Raw genomic sequence first — 19,323 nt, 5'->3', positions numbered from 1 at the left:
CCTCGATAGAAAACACAAATGGAAAACTCCACGTGATCCAGTTTTAATACGTACACAAGGAGACCAGAGGGCAGGGGACTGCCTCTTCCAACAAAATCACAGGATAGAAGGTGAAAGACACAGTTCCTCCAAATAGACTGCATTTTTAGTTTGAGAAAGAATAGAGGTTCCCCTCCATTACATTCATTATGTGTAAATATCAAACACCCAGTAATTGGTCCAAAAAGTGAGTATTAGCCCTTTTCATCAACACCAGTTTTATATGTGCTTGAATTTTCTGTAGCCTAAGGAGTTTCCTCTTTTTAAATATGAAAACATTTTATTCACAATTTTTGCCTCCTGAATAAGCTAACTCCAGAGGCAGAGAACAAATAAAACTTTCAGTTTTGCTATTACTCCATTGCTATGGTGTAGAGAAATGGATATTTCATGAACATAAACTTTTTTTCTCATCTCTTTTTATAAGAACATTGCTAGGGATATTAAAAATTAGTCCCTATGGAGAAATAACTAGTTTCCTAGTGTAACAGAACTTTACAGGCATGTTAATGTCTGAGATTTCCATTAAATAACCAAGCAAAAATCAAGATTCTTGATTGAATCTACATGCATTATTGATTACACCTGCATCTGTTTTTTAATCAAATATTCTGAGAATCACACAGCACTTCAAATACTAATTGGCCCATAATTTAATGCTTCTGCATGTAGCATCAAATATAACCTCAATTTTAAAATGTACAAATTACGTATTTGAAATTTCAAAGTGCTGGCAGCTAGCTAAGTGTTATCTTTTCTACCAAAGAAGATTGGAGCAGAGAATCTAAAAAAATTAACTTTTGTTGTACTTTGGAATACATATGGCTTATTTAGGAAAAAGCGTTGCCTCCTAAATTTTCTTGATTAAGCAAATATTAAATTTTGCCTTGTATTGCCTGAGTGTGCAGAGCTTGGTGAATCACTGATTTCACTTGCATTGACTAAAGCGTCTATGTAACAGAGTTGCATTTGGCTTCATGAAGCAGAAAAACAACTCTAACTGTTTGACGAGGAGTGTGTGTGTATTTGAGATTTCCAAGCAACGAGAAATCTGGATGATAGACTGATCGGGGCTTACTCCAAGGTGCTGAGACCCAGGCTTCTATTCCCACTTTTAGCATGCAGCTTTTGTGTGCATGATTCCAAAATAACTACTTAACCTTCAGGAAGAAGGAGGCAGTGATAAAAATAAAGGCATGATACCTATCTCAGAGATGTAAAACTTCCCAGAAATAGATGTCTGCTTCTATTTCATTAGCTGAAATTTTTAAACATACCTCCCATTAGCTGCAAAAATGGCTTTAAAATATCATTTTAGCCTGGACCCATGCAATCTGGGTTCTCTTAATTTTAAGAAAAAGGAGGGGCAGTGAGGGTGAATAGTGACAAAACTCACAGTGTCCAACACAGCCCACATTGGTTAGTGATTGTGTTAATCACCAGAGAACAGGAACTGAAGGAAAAGATGAAAGCCTGCCAAAGCTTTGTGGTGATAATCATGCTTCAAGAAATCCACAGGGCTCATGCTTCTCTAGTTGAGGCAAAAAAAAAAAATGATCAAATCCAACTCAGTCAAAATTTTGTTTCTGTCAGAAGGAGCCAGACACACATGTATCTTCAAGAAACCTGCGGTGAATATGAGTTTGGCTCCATCTCTTTCCATTGGTCTGGGCAAGTTCCTTAACTTCCCGTTGTCTCCTTGTGTGTAAAATGAGAAAACACTTGCCCATTGTGTTGTAGGAGAAGTAAATGAAGTGATATATGTAAAACACCTAACTTTGCAGCAATAATTATTAAGAGTACTAGACAACCATAGTTAGTTGAAAAGAGGTAACGTAGCAAAATCCTTGTCAAAAGCACTTTATAGTGAAGAAAATTTATGTAATTATTCACTTTACTATTTTAATTTTTTTCTTAAAGTCTCAACTAAATCCTCATGACCAACTCACGTCATACAACTCTCGAAAAATCTGACTTTTATTCTCACAATGTACACTTAAATGTTTTATCCCTTTCTTTATTTCCTGAGCATTTAAAATATTCTTATTTTCTATGTTCCTTATATCCTGGTGTTCAGATTCTCCTGTTTGTTTCACCACATTGCTCCCTGTTATAAAGCTCTGTGTCCTTGAATCTTGTGAAGTCTTTGTGAGTTCATCATGTTTTCCAACCCACATGCCCTGTGCTGTGGAAACATTGTACTCTTTCATCTCTGCAGAGCAGAGCCGCTATGGGTTCATTGACTCTCTCGCCATTCCTGAATTAATTACCAGTTTGGGGATGCTCACTTCACAGGATCTCAGGTCCATTACAATAGAGGCCTGAGGAACCTTGCTTGTGAGCTACACTTTTTCTAGTAAGACCCCCAGGTGGTCTGCAATTTCCTTTAAGTGTCTTTGTTTTCTTATGGGCAGGCTGCACAACCTCCATGCAGATTCTCAAGACCCTGAGTGGGAGCCCTTTCTAATCTGCTGGGACTACTGTGTAGATGAATTCTTTCCCATGTAGGATCTGTTTATTCTTTCTTCCTCCTTTGGACTATGAGCTCCTTTGAGGCTGGTCTTGGCAGACTTAACTCTTTTAGCCTAGTCATCAACCAATATTAGTCCATTATAAAATTAATGAAGAAATGTTAAGTCTGTGAGCTTTAGTGTTCCACGTCCCACTGCTTTCATATCTGGGGGTACATTTACCCCTGTGTGACAACCCAGTTTTAATAAGCAATGTGAATATGGACAAGCCAGGCATTGTGATGCTCTGCTAAAGAAGATACTTTTACACAGAAAAAGGAAATTGCTGTTTCTTTGTGAATAAGTGTTGGAGACATTACCTTCTTGAGAAGGGCAGACTTAGCAAGGCCAACTATTGAGTTTACAGTAGGGAGAACGCACTGCTCTCCCGCACTCAGGTGAGGGCAAGAGAAGACTGAGAAAGCTTGTCTCCGGCAGACTGATGTCAGTGACTCACTCCCATTCGTGGTGTTTCTTTGAGTTTTATTCATCTTTAAGAATATGATGTTCTAGAACTCCTTTATCCCTTCACAAACAACACCTTATAACTGCTGATTTTTCAAAGATGCTCCTTTCCCGGTCAGGTCATTCTGTCAGTTTTATACTAAAATCCAGTCTCATATTGCCTATTCAAGGATGTACAGTGTATTTCCTCTTTTGAAACATTTTAAGATTCATTTCTTAAAAAATAATTATAATAGGAGAGATTTTAAATATAATGAATGCATTTACTTGCATAATTGTTTTCATACTGAGTATGTTTGATTTAAAAATCAAACCTATATTTTTCATTGTTTTATTTTTATCAAAACATGAGTAAATACAAAATAATATAAAATACACGAAGACATAAATAATAATGATAAAAGGGTCACCTGAGAATCCACTATTGAATTTTTTTTTTTGGCTTTTACATTTGCATTTATTTTTTGTGTTGTTTTATCCCGGGTCATAAGTTTTTGTTTCTTCAGTTTCTTCTGGGGTATATTTTTCTTCTGTGCAACCTCCTCTTCTGGTTTAGGAACAATCTGTTCTCTCTCAGTAAGGATCATCTCACTGTGGCAGGGAGAGCTCATCTATGGATTGATCTGACCATGAGCTCTAAGTCCTTCGTCGCATCTTGTGGGCTTTGTTCACCTGGATGTGTTCTGTGACCAGAGAATCTACACATAAGGGCTTAAGTTCAGCATTACTCTCTGCATTTTTGAGCACGTGCAGTAAAAATTCAGCACTCTTTTTGGGCCACCGACCCTGCGTCCAACCCCACTGTTTGGCCTGGGCACACCTACCAACTCCCCCATTGTAATGGCGGAGTGGCACACATTGCTTCTGTAAAGTGACATCCTTCAGATACTTGGTGGCTTTTTGGATATGCATACCCTTCATGGCCTGGGCAGTTTCACAAGTGTTCTTAAATGAATACGAAGATTTGAAACTCTCGACTTGCATGATTTTGTGGGGTTTTCTGGGTCAAGTGTATAGCGAACCATTTTTAGAGGTCGCCTCAGGCCGCTTGCCAGAAAAGGAAGAGTGGTGGCTTATCTCCACTATCAATTTTAAGGAAATAAAGAACAGCTTTCACTTTGAAGACATTATCATCAACTTTTGTGTCACATCCTGATTGCATCCCAATTCCATTCTCTCTCGGATGAAATACTCATCATGAAATTCTGTATCTACTATTTCCTGCTTTTTCTTTATACTCGTATTTATGTGTACTTGCTCCTAGTTATTTGCTTGTACCATATAATGTGTAATATGTGTTTTGTATTATTGAAATACAAATATATGTAATATATTTAGTTTGTAAGTCTTCTGAAGGAAAAGACTGAAGTACCAGCTCAAAGCAGTCAGGTAGGCAGAATTCTCTCTTACTCAGGGAAGGGTCAGCCTTTTTGTTCTATTCAGGACTTCAGCTGATTGTACCAGGCCCAACTGGGTTGGGAAGGGTAATCTGTTTTCCTCAGTCTACAGACTGATTGTTAATCTCATCTGAAAAACGTCATCACAGATACTCGTGCAATAATATGTGACCTACTATCTGGGCATCCTGTGGCCCGGTCAAGTGAACACACAAAATTAATCATTACAGTTGATATGAAAAAGATCAGCTGAGTTAAAAATATGTTCACATTATTGCCAGAATGTGCAACTTAACCACTGGAACAAAAGGAAGATGCGTTTTCTACTCTAAACATAGTTTCAACTGTTGTACGTTTATTGATTTGAGAAACTAATTTTAACTTTTATTACATATTGGCGTGAACAAAGTTCTTTGCTGATGCTGATTTTTAAGAATGTGAAGAATTCATTAGGCAAGAGGCAGGATCGAGACTTGCACAGAGTAACTGCAAGTATAAGGCAGATAAACACATTCATGGAAATGAATTCAACGTTGCCATAAATATTCTGAAAACATATTATTTGGAAGTTTTAGATAACTTTAACTTTAAATTTATTTTAAAATACTTTTTATTTTACTTTTAAAATATCAATTAATAAACTTTTGCAAATCAAAGCCTCAATATAAATGCTTTCAGGATTCCTAAACTTTACAGTAGTACAGACCATATGTATATTTTCATTGTAAATGTTGGGAAAAAATACTCTGAGTGTATGTTTAAGAATAGAAATTCTACTTCAGACAGCATGAGCATAATCTTTAGTAGACAATGGCTAATTGTTTTCCAACTTACACCCCAAGTAGCAAAGCACAAAGCGTTCTTGTTCCTAATCTTTGCCAACACTTGACGTTCTCATGGTTTTTCATATTGGCAATTGTGTAGGTATGCTTTTTAATTTGTAGCTCTTTAGTTATAAAGGAGTTTAATCATCTTCCATGTTTATTTACCGCAGTTGCTTTTTATATGTAATATCCAACCAAATATTTTGCCCACTTTAATTGCTTACCTTTTTCTTATTGATTTATAAGAGTTCTTTGTTCATCCCAGATAACAATCCTCTGTAAATTCTTTATAAATCCTCCCAGCACATTGATTGACTTATACTCTTTAAGGTGCCTTAATGAGCAAAAGTTTTTAAATTTTAATTTATCAATCATTTCCTTTTTGGCTTACATCTTTATATCTTGCTAAGGTTTTTTCCTGTAATGAATTATTATTCTCTTATATGCCTTCTAAAAGTTTTACAGTTTGCCTTTCCCATTTCGGTTTTAGTCCATCATTAATTTATACTGGAGAAGTAGGTTGGGATCAATTTTTTTTATCTGATATAAATATTTTCATCAGCAATCTGCACATTCTTCTGTCATAAGCCAAGTTTTTATATATTTAGAGCACAGTTTGAGACTCCCCAGTCCGTTTAATTTACAACGCTCTGTATCTCTTTGCAATATACTTCAGTCCTCATTAACATATTATTAAAAGTTCTAAGTATGTTAGGCTTTTTATTTCAATCTCATTAAATCTGTAGGAAGGACTGAGATCTTTCAGCGTTGGTTTTTCAATGTGTGAAGTTGTTGTATTTCTCCATTATTGACCTTCTTGAATGTCTTTTAGTGAAGTTTTTTTCATGAAGGTCTTGAAACAGTTTTTGATTTATTCTTATTTTATATTTTCAAGGTAATGTAAATGTATGTTTTTATGATTATATTTTCTGTGTGTTGTTAAGGTAGAAAAATTCAGCTACTTTTTGTAGAATGTATTCAGCAAACTTGTACTCTCCCACAGGTGCTGAAAATTCTGTAGTTTCTTTGGGGTGTTTTGTATGGAAAACCATATCATTCAAAATAACGAGTGTTATGATTATTTCTTCCCAAACTATATTTTTTTTTGTTTCAGTTACTGCTTGTATAGAGATGGCCAGAGCCTCTGCTTTCATTCTGCTTACGTTCCTTCATGATGCCTTGTTTCCATGTGTGTGTGTGTGTGTGTGTGTGTGTATGTGAGAGAGAGAGAGGGAGGAAGGGATTTGTGATGATAAAATTACATTTTGGGGAACCTTATTATGTAAAACACTTGGAAGCCTATGTGAAGATGAGTTATTACTTGGGGAAGTAAAGGTCTATATTTGCTTCTACCATGCACCTGGGGTTACTACAGAATTTTTCTATTATTATTTTTTTAATTTATTGAATTACAGTTGGTTTACAATGTTGTTTTAGTTTCAGGTGTACAGCAAAATGATTCAGTTATACATACATATATATTTTTTCAGATTATTTACCAATAGAGGTTATTACAAGAAATTGAATATAGTGCTCTACAATAAATCTTTGTTGTTTGTCTATTTTACATACAGTTGTGTGTATCCATTAATCCCATACTCCTAATTTATCCCTCCCACCTCAGATTTTTAATTCAAGATATTTTCAATACACCAAGCTAAGGTGAATTTGGACTATAAACCTGCCTGAGGACCATTAAATGAATATTCTAAATTTTTGTGCACTTCCACTTATGACAGACAATTTTCCTGGTTGCCTCTCAGAGTGGGCTGTTTCCACTCTAACCTGCAGAGACTAGACTTGTTCCATGGAGGGATCCCAGCAGTTTGAGAAAAGTTCCTTATTAGACCTGCCATCTCGGGCTGCTGGGCACTTTTTTCCCTCAAGCCCCTGAGTTCAACACTGTCCTCAAGTAAACACCAACATCTGTGTGTCTGTTTTCATTTACCTTTAGCCCTTTCTGTGTTTCTTATTCATTTCCAGCTTATTGATTCATTAGAGATATTTTTTAAAACTCTACATTTTCAGGTGTCTTTTTTCATGGGAGAATTGAGGATTTGTGGGGCAGGTGGCCTTATAACCAGAAGCAGAAGGATAAATAGTCTCAGTGCCATTCTGATTTGTCCTTTTTCATGCATATTTATTTCAGCTTTAAAATGACAGTCCTGGTTGCTAGGAGAAATTCTTCTGTACTTCAAGCACATCAATTAGCAGAATTGGCTGCTCTTTTCAAAACAATGAGTTAAGTTAAAGAAGCTGTGGTGGCAGCAGAAGTCTGAGATGGCCTCCCTGGTCCCCAGCCCTTAATGTCCACATTCTGTATTGTCCCCTTTCCTTGGGTGAGGACAGGACTATGAACAGAATGCATTTCCCTCCCATGATTAGATCACATCATAAGACAAAGGTGAGGACACTTTTCTTTTTTTTAACTTTTTATTTGTTTATTTTTTACAATAAACTGCATATATTTAGAGTATACAATTTGGAATCCCAGCCTCCCAATTCGTTCCCCCCCCAACCCTCCCCACTTTCCCCTTTGTTGTCCATATGTTTGTTCTCTACATCTGTGTCTCTATTTCTGCCTTGCAAACCAGTTGATTTGTACCATTTTTCTATGGTCCACATATATGTGTTAATATACAACATTTGTTTTTCTCTTTCTGAGTCACTTCCCTCTGTATGACAGTCTCTAGGTCCATCCATGTCTCTAAAAATGTCCCAGTTTCATTGCTTTTCACAGCTGAGTAATATTCCATTGTATGTATGTACCACATCTTCTTTTGAGGCTGTAAAAGAATTTGAGTTAATTAAAATGGAGATCATCCTGGGTGGGCTTGAGCTAATCAGGTGATCCCTGAAGAGGGAGCAGGTCCTTCTTGAAACAAGTAATTCAAAGCATGAATTACTGCCTTGCTTGTCCCAGAAGAGCAAACTGCCACAGTCTCAGAATAACCACATGGCAAGGGCTTGAGAGTGGCCTCTGAGTGTGGAGAGTAATCCCTGGTACCCATGTGCAGTAAAGCCAAGCTTCTGACACTCAGTTGTGGTGAATGAAAGTACAACATTTATTGCAGGGTGCCAAGCAATGAGAGCAGGCAGCTCAAGTTCAAAAGACCCAAACTCCCCAAGGGCTTTCATGAAAGGGGCTTTAAAGGCAGAGTGAGGGAGGGGACTACAGGATATGTGATCTGCTTGTGCTCAATTCTCAAATTGGTTGGCATCAAGGTGAAATTCTGAGCATCATCCACCTTCTGGTTTCAACCGGTCTGGGGTTTACATGCTTGTGATCAGCAGTTTTCATCTGGTGGGGAGTCTGCTTCCTGTAAAAACAACTTAGGAATGTGGGTCAGGCCTTTATCTTTCAGGGAACTGAAAATTTGGTGATTCTGCTATGTAGCGAATTTATAAACTAAGTTGTTATAAGTTGCCAACTCAACAGTTATTTTTTGGAGCCAGTCTTTTGAGACTGGGGGAAAGTCCAAGAGACTCAAGCCAAAGCCTCTTGCTATAAAAGATAGGGACCCAGGGGCTTGTATACAGTTTCAGTAGCCATCCAGCAAGACAGTGGGACCTTAGTCGTACAACCACAGGAAATGAATTCTGCCGAAGCCTGAGGAAGCTTGGAGGTGGATATTTGCCTAGTCAGGTCTCCAAAAACAGAATGAGGTCAGCTGATACCTTGACTTAGTCTCTGGAGATACTGAGCAGAGGACCAGCTGAAATGCATGGAAACAGTGATGTAGTACAATTGTATTGTTATAAGCTGCTGTGTGTGATGATTTGTTACACAGCATTAGAGACCTAAAAAAGAAGCCATCACACCTAACGCATGTTGTGTCAATACTCACCACTTTTTTATTGTCCTCTCATATAAATATTCCTTGGCACTAAAATTAAAATCATAGAACAAAATCTTTCCAGGTTCACTTTTTCATCGGAAGAATAGGGTTGATTTGGGGGAAAAACAGCATTCCCTTTTGTAAATTTAGACAAAGTCTGCAAGTTAACACAATATCTTAGAGAAAGTTTATTTTACTTTATTTTCAGGGCATTGTTAGCATTTAAATATCTGGAACACATGTTATATAGAAAATGTTAATTATAGTTTTAAAAAACTAGTATAAAAATTAAGAGAAATTCATTTTTAAAGCCTATAAAAACTAATTAAGGTAAAATTATGATGATGCTGGTTTATCGCATCACTGTATCTTAGGGACATAGTCAAGGGAACACCATAGTGACTCACTCAGTACCTCCTTACAAAATACCATTATTTTCATTTTTTAAAATGTTATTGAAGTATAGTTGATTTACAATGTTGTGTTAATTTCTCCTGCACAGCAAAGTGACTTATACACACACATACACACACACACACATATACTTTTTTTTTCATATTCTTCTCCATTATGGTTTGTCACAGGATATTGAATATAGAAATACTGTGCTATACAGTAGGACCTTGTTGTTTATCCATTCTATATATAATAGTTTGCATCTGCTAATCTCAAACTCCCATTCCTTCCCTTTAAAATATCATTATTTTAAAACTCAGTGTAGGAAACCTCAAAACTTGCAAAGTGGTGTAATTTTGTCTTCCTCCTAGTTGACAGGAAAATGTGCATGTAAATTACAATAGTTGTGCTTTGACAAAGAATTTTTTAACTATTATGAACTAGCAACACATGCTATCAAAAATAGGGTCTTATACCTTGGACATCTTGTAAAATTGCACCACCACAAGACTTATTCCTCACTGATTTCACTTTGTCAGAGGGATGTGAGGAATTGGTTTATGGTGAGGGGCTGTTTGATTCCAATTAGAAGCCAAACTCCAACCAGACAGACAAAGTTTGGCATTACAATGTCTGACCAGATGAAGCAACAGAAATGTGTCTTAAGCTACCTGATCGCGTGTTAGCTCTCAAACATTTGTTAAAACATAATTCCAAATCTCTTTCAATTACTCTAGGAAAAGTAGTATGTTAGCACCATAACAGAATGATCTCCCCACGCAGAAGCATTTGTTTCTTAGTATCCCATAGAGTTGTACATGTCATAAAAGGTCTGCGCCTCCAGGGCTGAGCTGAGAAAAGAGAAATGGCTGTAACATCTTTGCAAAAACAAGAGTCAGAGCCCAAGGCATCAGCAGTGATGTGAGGAGAAAGCTGACCACCTGTTCTTTTTTACTGCAAATAAAGGCAAGGGTTTGCAGCGCCTCTAGTCATTAAATTGCTGTATTTGTCCATTAAGAACAAACAAAGCAAAACAGAAGCGAACAAAATAAAATCAATATTTATTGAGAAATCAGATATGATAGAATAAGGAAATTTTCAAACGTCCGATCAAAGCTATCAAGTGTTGGTATGTTGGCTAATGTCAGTGTCACTCTGATCAGAGTCCTTGCTAATTCTCTGAGCCTGATGGGATAAAATTAGAAGGTAGCTTCGCACTCTCACCCCACCCCACCCCTGCCTAGACCCTCCAGTTTTTATCTGGGCACTCTCTCACTCTCCTCTACTCTGCCACTGGTGCTTTAAGCCAGGGAAATTTTTCTCCTTGCCTGCAGGTCAGCCCAGTTCCATGGTTCTCTTAAGTGCAGCAATTAGCATGCAAGACATAGCTCTGGTTGCTGTCAAAGCACTGGAAGCAGAATCTCTTTCCTCAAAGATCTCACTGCCAGTAACAGATACATATGACTCTCCTGATAACAGCCCCAGACCCTATATCACTGACCACATCCACCTTAATCCAACTTCTTTATCAGTTTCATCTTCTTGACCCTGAGCCGGCAGCTTGATTCCTGTTTTTGGACCCAGGACTTATTATTTATACTTTGCATCTCCAACATTTGATCCCACTTATCCAGCCAACTTCTGTTGCTCTTGTTCTGAGTTTCCTGGGTTATTTCCAGTAGGAACATACAATTCCATATCTGGTGCTTGGGCACCACGTGGGACATTCTATTCTCCCTTCCTTCTCCTTAAAGGGAAAATTTAGAGATTCATCTCTCTAAGTACCTCCCTGAAGATTTCTCTAGAGATGTTGTCCTGTTAGCAGAGACTGAGCAAAGGCTATAGCACACCATCAACATTCAGAGATGCTGGTTACACCGCGTGGGGCTGAACACAGAGAAGAATGTAAGCTTAGGGCTGGACAGAGAAGGACATGAATCCCAACACTGCCACTTCCAAGCTGTATCCTATTGAGGAAATCACTTAATAGCTCTGAAATTCAGTTTTCTTATTTATAGAAAAAAATCTGGTTTTGCAGGATTGCTTAGGACAGGCGAATGCATAGTAGTCACTCCTCAAATTGTAGCTGAAAGGTATAGAATGAGAAACAAAATGAAATCCAGCTCTAACCACAATACTGGTTTTCCTATATGCCTAAGAAAATGGCTTCAAGTGCAGAAAAATGCTAAAAAAAAAAACCCAAAAAACAAAAAACAAAACCCCCCCGAAAACCAGGTACAATCAAATATACACGTGCAAATTGTGTCTAGTCCCTAGCAAGATAAAACAACACAGAGGCTATCTGGGGAATCTGAAAATAGCCCTGAAATCCCTCTGTGCAGATAATAGATATCTTATATACAAGCGTATTTCATAGTTCCTAGGACATATGTATCTTATAGTTCATATTCTATTCATAAGATAATTTCTAGGATCAGTGTACAGAGCCTATTTACCCTTATTTTACCAAAATTTCATCAAGTTCACCTTTCTAATTTCCCAATTCATAACATGTTCAAAATAACAAATTAAGTGGGAATAAAGAGTCTGCATGGAAATAAATAGATGATTTTATTATCCAAGAATTCATTCCTGAGGGTTCAGATATTTTTTAATGGGAGTTATGTTGAAAAATGAATCTTTGCCTTGCATTTTCAAATTGTATAGTGATATATAATTCGAGAGCCTATCTGAGACAAATGGAACAGTGTATTAAGTAAGGTCACCTTTTCATTGTCACTCAGAAGTTTTCTCTAACACAGGAGATCAGACTTTGTTTTCCCTCAAATCTTTATAAACAAAGCATTTTAAAATATTTACTTGGGATGGATAAGAGTAGATTACTACAAAACAGGATATCAATATTTATACTGATATACTGTGGTATATCAGGGACTCCTCAAAACATAGAAGTTAACCAAATTTCTTGGTTTGGATAGCCTCAAACCACCAAGAAACAGTAATGACCTGCACTTAGGTTAGACTTTCTTTTCAAACTTCCCCATATCACATCAGGCCTTTCTAGCCGAGATCCTGTCTAATTTCAGGTCTTAGATTTAAATTCTTAATCCATTGTAGTTCAAGTTTCATTATTTTACATGTGGTTATTCAATTTTCCTAACTATCGTTTCCTCATTGTGTGTTCTTGGCACCCTTGTCAAAGATCAGTTGATCTTATATGCATGGATTTACTTCTGGGATATTTATTATCTTCCATTGACCTATACAGGTGTCTTTATGCCAGTATCATACTTTTGTGTTTTGTCCATAGTTTTTAGTAACCATCAGTGGGAGAGACAGGTTGTGGTGAATTGACTTCCTCTTAGCCTAACAGAAGTCTCAGGTCAATGATGTAAGTTTAAAAAAAGAAATCACAAAGACACTAGAGGAAAATATAGGGGGGTATATTTTGTAAAAACAGGAGAAATCATTTCTAAGTGATAGTCATAAAGAAAAGATAACCTGACTCCATGAAACTTAAAATATCCACATGACAAAAATAATACACACAAAATGAAGAGGGAAAAACAAATTGGCCAAAAATATTTGGCAAACATACTCAATACGTTAATGTCAGTACTCTTTAAAGAAATCTTATAAATAAATGTATAAAAGACAACAACCCAACAAAGGTCAAGAGCAGACAGTTCATAGCAGAAAGACATTTTAAGCCTGCACAAAGCTATCCAGCCTCACTCAAAATTAAGGAAATTTAAACTAAGACAAAATATGTCTTTTTTCTTCTATCTGAGAAGCAAATAGAAAAGTTGTGGTTATGTACTGGGTTGAAAGTAGTTTGGGGAAACAGCCTCTCATACAGTTTTTTAAAAATTTTAATTTAATTTATTTAATTTATGACTCTGTTGGATCTTTGTGGCTCTGCACAGGCTTTCTCTAGTTGCAGTGATTGGGGGCTACTCATCGTTGTGGTGTGCGGTCTTCTCACTGCAGTGGCTTCTCTTGTTGCAGAGCACAGTCTCTAGGCACACGGGCTTCAGTAGTTGCAGCACACAGGCTCAGTAGTTGTGGCTTTCAGGCTCTAGAGCACTGGCTCAGTTGCTGTGGCGCATGGGCTTAGTTGCTCCGTGGCATGTGGGATCTTCCTGGAGCAGGGATCAAATCCATGTCCCCTGCATTGGCAGATGGATTCTTTTTTTTTTAACTCTTTTGTTTTTAAATTTATTGGCTGTGTTGGGTCTTCTTTGCTGCACACGGGCTTTCTGTAGCTGCAGAGAGCTGGGGCTACTCTTCATTGTGGTGTGTGGGTTTCTCATTGTGGTGGCTTCTCTTGTGGAGCACAGGCTCTAGGCATGCAGGATTCAGTAGTTGCAGAGCATGGGCTCATCATTAGTTGTGGCTCACCAGGTTTAGAGCACAGGCTCAGTAGTTGTGGCGGTTGGGCTTGGCTGCTCCGCAACATGTGGGATCTTCCCAGACCAGGGCTCGAACCTGTGTCCCCTGCGTTGGCAGGCAGATTCTTTTCTTTTTTTTTTAAGAACTTTTATTGAGATACAGTTAACAGACAATAAACAGCATATATTTAGAGAGTACAAGTTGGTATCCCAATCTCCCAGTTCATCCCCCCCCAACCCTCCCCACTTTCCCCACTTGGTGTCCATATGTTTGTTCTCTACATCCGTGTCTCTATTTCTGCCTTGCATTTCCTCTTTCATAGTTGTGAGCATTTGCCTTATGTATTGAGGTGCTCCTATATTGGGTGCGTATATATTTATAATTGTTATCTCCTCTTCTTGGATGGATCCCTTGATCTTCATGTAATGTCCTTTCTTGTCTCTTGTAGCATTTTATATTTTGAAGTCTATTTTATCTGATATGAGTATTGCTACTCCAGCTTTTTTTTTTTGATTTTCATTTGCATGGAATATCTTTTTCCATCCCCTCACTTTCCATCTGTATGTGTCCCTAGGTCTGAAGTGGGTCTCTTGGAGACAGCATACATATGGGTCTTGTTTTTGTATCCATTCAGCCTGTCTGTGTCTTTTGCTTGGTGCATTTAGTCCATTTACATTCAAGGTAATTACTGATATGTATGTTCCTATTACCATTTTCTTAATTGTTTTGTTTTTGTTTTTGTAGGTCCTTTTCTTCTCTTATGTTTCCCACTTAGAGAAGTTCCTTTAGCATTTGTTGTAGGGCTGGTTTGGTGGTGCTGAATTCTCTTAGCTGTTGCTTGTCTGTAAAGATTTTGATTTCTCCATCGAATCTGAATGAGATCCTTGCTGGGTAGAGTATTCTTTGTTGTAGGTTCTTCCCTTTCATCACTTGAAATATATCATGCCACTCCCTTCTGGCTTGCAGAGTTTCTGCTGAGAAATCAGCTGTTAAACTTATGGGAGTTCCCTTGTATGTTTTTTGTCATTTTTCCCTTGTTGCTTTTAATAACATTTCTCTGTCTTTGATTTTTGTCAATTTGACTACTATATGTCTTGGCGTGTTTCTCCTTGGGTTTATCCTGCCTGGGACTCTCTGCACTTCCTGCACTTGGGTAGCTATTTCCTTTCCCATGTTAGGGAAGTTTTCAACTATAATCTCTTCCAATATTTTCTTGGGTCCTTTCTCTCTCTCTTCTCCTTCTGGGATCCCTATCATGCGAATGTTGGCATGTTTAACGTTGTCCCAGAGGTCTCTTAGGCTGTCTTCAGTTCTTTTCATTCTTTTTTCCTTATACTTTTCCACATCAGTGATGATCACCATTCTGTCTTCCAGGTCACTTATTTGCCCTTCTGCCTCAGTTGATCTGCTATTGGTTCCTTCTAGTGTATTTTTCATTTCAGTTATTGTGTTGCATATCTCTTTGTTTGCTCTTTAATTCTTCTGGGTCTTTGGTAAACTTTTCAATCTCTGCATCCAGTCTTTTTTCAAAGTCCTGGATCATCTTCACCATCATTATTCTGAATTCTTTTTCCGGAAAGGTGCCTATCTCCTCTTCATTTAGTTGTTTTTCTGGGTTTTTATCCTGTCCCTTCATCTGGTACAAAGTCCTCTGCTTTTTCATTTTCTCTGTCTTTCTGTGGCTGTGGTTTTCAGTTCCACAAGACAAAATACTGCTGATATTGCTTGATACTTCTGTCTGCCCTCTTGTGGAGGAAGCTGTGTAGGAGGCTCGTGGGTGCTTCCTGATGGGAGGGACTGATGGTGGGTAGGGCTGAGTGGGCAGAGCTCAGTATATCTTTAATCCAATTTGGTGGGGAGAGCTCAGTAAAACTTTAATCTGCTTGTCTGCTAATGGGTGGGGCTGTGTTCACACCTTGTTGGTTGTTTGGCCTGAGGCTACTTAGCACTGGAGCTTACAGGCTCTTTGGTAGGGCTAATGGTGGACTATGGGAGGGTTCATGCCAATGAGCACTTCCCAGAACCCCTGCCACTAGTGCCCCTGTCTCCTTGGTGAGCCACAGCTGTCCCCCACCTCTGCAGGCAACCCTCCAACAGCAGCAGGTAGGTCTGGTTCAGTCTCCTGTGGGGTCACTGCTCCTTCTCCCTGGGTCCTGGTGAGCACACTTTTTTTGTGTGTGCCCTCCAAGAGTGGAGTCTCCATTTCCCCCAGTCCTGTGGAGGTCCTGCAATCAAATCCTGCTGGCTTTCAGAGTCTGATTCTCTGGGGATTCCTCCTCCCATTGCTGGACTCTCAGGTTGGGAAGCCTGACGTTGGGCTCAGAACCCTCACTTTAGTGGGTGGACTTCTGCAGTATAACTGTTCTCCAGTTTGTGAGTCACCAACCCAGCATTTATGGGATTTGATTTTAATGCTATTGCACCCCTCCTACCGTCTCACTGCGGCTTCTCCTTTGTCTCTGAGTGTGGGGTGTCTTTTTTGGTGAGTTCCAGTGTCTTTCTGTTGATGATTGTTCAGCATTTAGTTGTAATTCTGGTGCTTTTGCAAGAGGGAGTGAGTGCACGTCCTCCTACTCCACCATCTTAATCCTACCTCCTGGCAGGCAGATTCTTAACCACTGTGCCACCAGGGAAGACCCCTCTCATACGCTCTTACTGGCCATATTATTTGGCAGTCTCCCACTGGAACATGATTTATACTATGCATAGGCATTAGTGTTTAATGTTTACAAAGTTTATTTCACACATATTAACTAAATTTATCCTCCCAACACCCATGAGGGTTAGTTATTTCTTTTTAAGCTCTTTATTGGAGTATAATTGCTTTACACTGTTTTGCCAGTTTCTGCTGTACAACAAAGTGAATCAGCTCTATTTATACATATATCCCCATATCCCCTCCCTCCTGGGACTCCTTCCCACCCTCCCTATCCCACCTCTGTAAGTCATCACCAATCATGAAGTTGATCTCCCTGTGTTGTGCAGCAGCTTCCCACTAGTTATCTGTTTTACATTTGGTAGTGTATATATGTCAATGCTACTCTCTCACTTCATCCCAGCTTCCCCTTCGCCCCCCCACCTCTGTCCTCACCATTGTAAAATTAAGAAAATTGAAGCTCAGAGATGCCATGTCAAGTTATGTCATACAAGCTATAAGTAGCATAGTCAGGCTGGAAGCCCATGTCTTTGAATTTGAAGTTCAGTTATATTTCCAGTAATCAGAGTTGACCTACCTTGAAAGGCAAGCATTTTGTACAACAAAGTGCATCACTGTTTCGTACAATGAACATGAAAAGTGCTGTGTTTTATTAGCATGAAGACAGATAATGCACTGGTATCATCTCTATTTCCAGGGTAGTAGAGTTGCTATGGCAAGAAAAGTATTAAATAGACAAGAAAACATTAAGGTTAAGGACATTCTTTTTCTTTATTAAAATTTTGAAAGAGTGTTTCTATTTTTATGTATTTTTGTTTGTTTTAAGGATATGTTTCTAAATCTATCAGTTGGAAGCTTTGGGTTAATAATCCTTTGGCTGTTTCAAAGAAGAGATTCTGGAAATTATTAATATAATCAATGATTATTTTAAATAAAATACATGGAAAAAGTAAGTGTCATTTTGAAATAACATATTATCTGGCATTGCACCAGCTTTTGAGAGCGATAATTATTGTGAGTTCCTGAAGCTTACTGCAATTTTCACATGGAAGTATTTCTTCTCCCATTTCCTCATATTACTGAAGATGTATTATGAAAGCTATAATATATTGGAAGTTTGCAATTTGGAACTCATTTGATTTAACTGATAAGAAGCTTTTTCATTTCATGAAACATAACTTCACTCAGAATTAGAAAACTATTGTGCTGTATTAAACAGTGAACAACAAGACAGCAATGTTAATTGGCTTTTGGACTGTGAATATTTGAATCAGTTCTCTTCCTCGTTATTTTTCCATTAGACTTTGCTTGAATTACTCAAAAAACCAAGTTATGAATCCTGATGTGTAACACTGTGTAACATTTTTCTAAAATTACTATTTTAGCATTTTTAGAAATTCTCTGTACTATAGGATACACATAAAGCTACTCCAGAATGTGTGTTTAACTGATTGGCCATTAAACGTTTGTTCACTGTTCAATGACAATGTCCAAGTCAAAAATATCAAATAGGATGTTTAGTTTTATTGTGATAAAAGGGAAAGGATGAGTTTGGGAGTTAATCCTATTTAGGTTTGATTCCTGACATCTTTGATTTGCTGTCTCTCCTCTAGGGCAGGATCAGGAACTAGTTAATGATGCGAATCCTTCACTCAAGCAACCTTTCTTTGGCCACCTCTTAGCTGTGTGAATTGGGGCAAACTACTTAGCTTCTCTGAACCTCAGTTTTCTCACCTGTAAAATAAAGTAACCATTTAAACACATAGAGAGTTGTAATAGGTAAATGAGATAACCGAGGCAATGTCTAGTCCAGCGCCTGGAACATAAGAAATATTAAATGCATTAATTTTCTTTTCTCTCCACTCCCTTACCTCTCCTCTACAGCTAGTGGGGCTTGCTGTGAACCCTGTGATATGCCAAGATTCCCTTTCAAAGAGGGTCTTAATGTCCCAGTTGCTGGCAGACAGTCTTAAGTGGCTGCCCCTTCAGGCTTGCCTCAGCTGCTGCTGGCTGCTTTCAGAAACATCACAACCTTCCTAGGGAAGCTCATGAATAATGCTGGACCAGTCCTTGCATAAATAGGTCAGGCCATCTCCGCTCGAATCTTAACAACTCTGGAAGGTCAATAACTGTCATAGAGGGGTCATAGAGCCTCTCTATGGGGTCTCTTAGGCTATCACTAAGGCTGAATCCCAGCTTCTCCCTCTGCGCACTGCTGTTGCCTTTCCCTTCTCTCCAGAGGGATGGGTCCTAAGGCCACTGCTTGAGAAACATCTTTCAGTTAACCTGCAACTCACAGTTCGCTCTCCAGAGAACCTTAGCAGCAACCCGTCTCCATCTGCGCTTTGTAAGTCTTCAAGGAATATTCAATTCAGACCATTGCCAAGGACACTCACTTTCATTTCATTTTCCCTGCCCATAGCACACAAGGGCCAGCACCCCAGCCCAGGTGAGAAAAGAGCCAGCAACTCAGGGAGAGCACTGGCTCTTGATAAAAGCCCTGGGCTTTAGTATACTTACCATTTCTATAGGCTGGAAAGCTTTCTTGCAGGCTGGTCAGACTCTTAATTCTATAGCCAAGAACTACAAAGATTTTAAGACATTGGTATGAAAATCAAATTAACCTCAGTGTTATATGTTGTTCAGAACAGGCTGTTTTTGATAACACATTTGTATTTGAACAAAACAAAATATTTAATGCTATCATTCTACCATCAACCATTCCTCTAACTATTACCAATAAAAGCACAGGGAACTACATTCAATATTCTGTGACAAACCATAATGGAAAAGAATATGAAAAATATATATATATTTATATGTGTGTGTGTGTATAACTGTCAC

General features: G+C 38.2%; 1 protein-coding gene across 1 annotated transcript; it reads right to left on the bottom strand.

Annotated features, from left to right (window-relative positions):
- Nucleotides 1-3,650: 3,650 nt before the first annotated feature.
- Nucleotides 3,651-3,998, bottom strand: LOC130831546 (60S ribosomal protein L17-like). Its single transcript, XM_057699782.1, has one exon. It carries the CDS (start codon nt 3,996-3,998, stop codon nt 3,651-3,653), a length of 348 nt encoding a protein of 115 aa, XP_057555765.1.
- Nucleotides 3,999-19,323: the final 15,325 nt, after the last annotated feature.

This window comes from Hippopotamus amphibius, chromosome 11 (genome assembly GCF_030028045.1).
Source record: "Hippopotamus amphibius kiboko isolate mHipAmp2 chromosome 11, mHipAmp2.hap2, whole genome shotgun sequence".
In the NCBI taxonomy this organism is placed as follows: domain Eukaryota; kingdom Metazoa; phylum Chordata; class Mammalia; order Artiodactyla; family Hippopotamidae; genus Hippopotamus; species Hippopotamus amphibius.
Note: the sequence above shows the minus strand (reverse complement) of the source record. Positions and strands in the feature narration are given on the sequence as shown.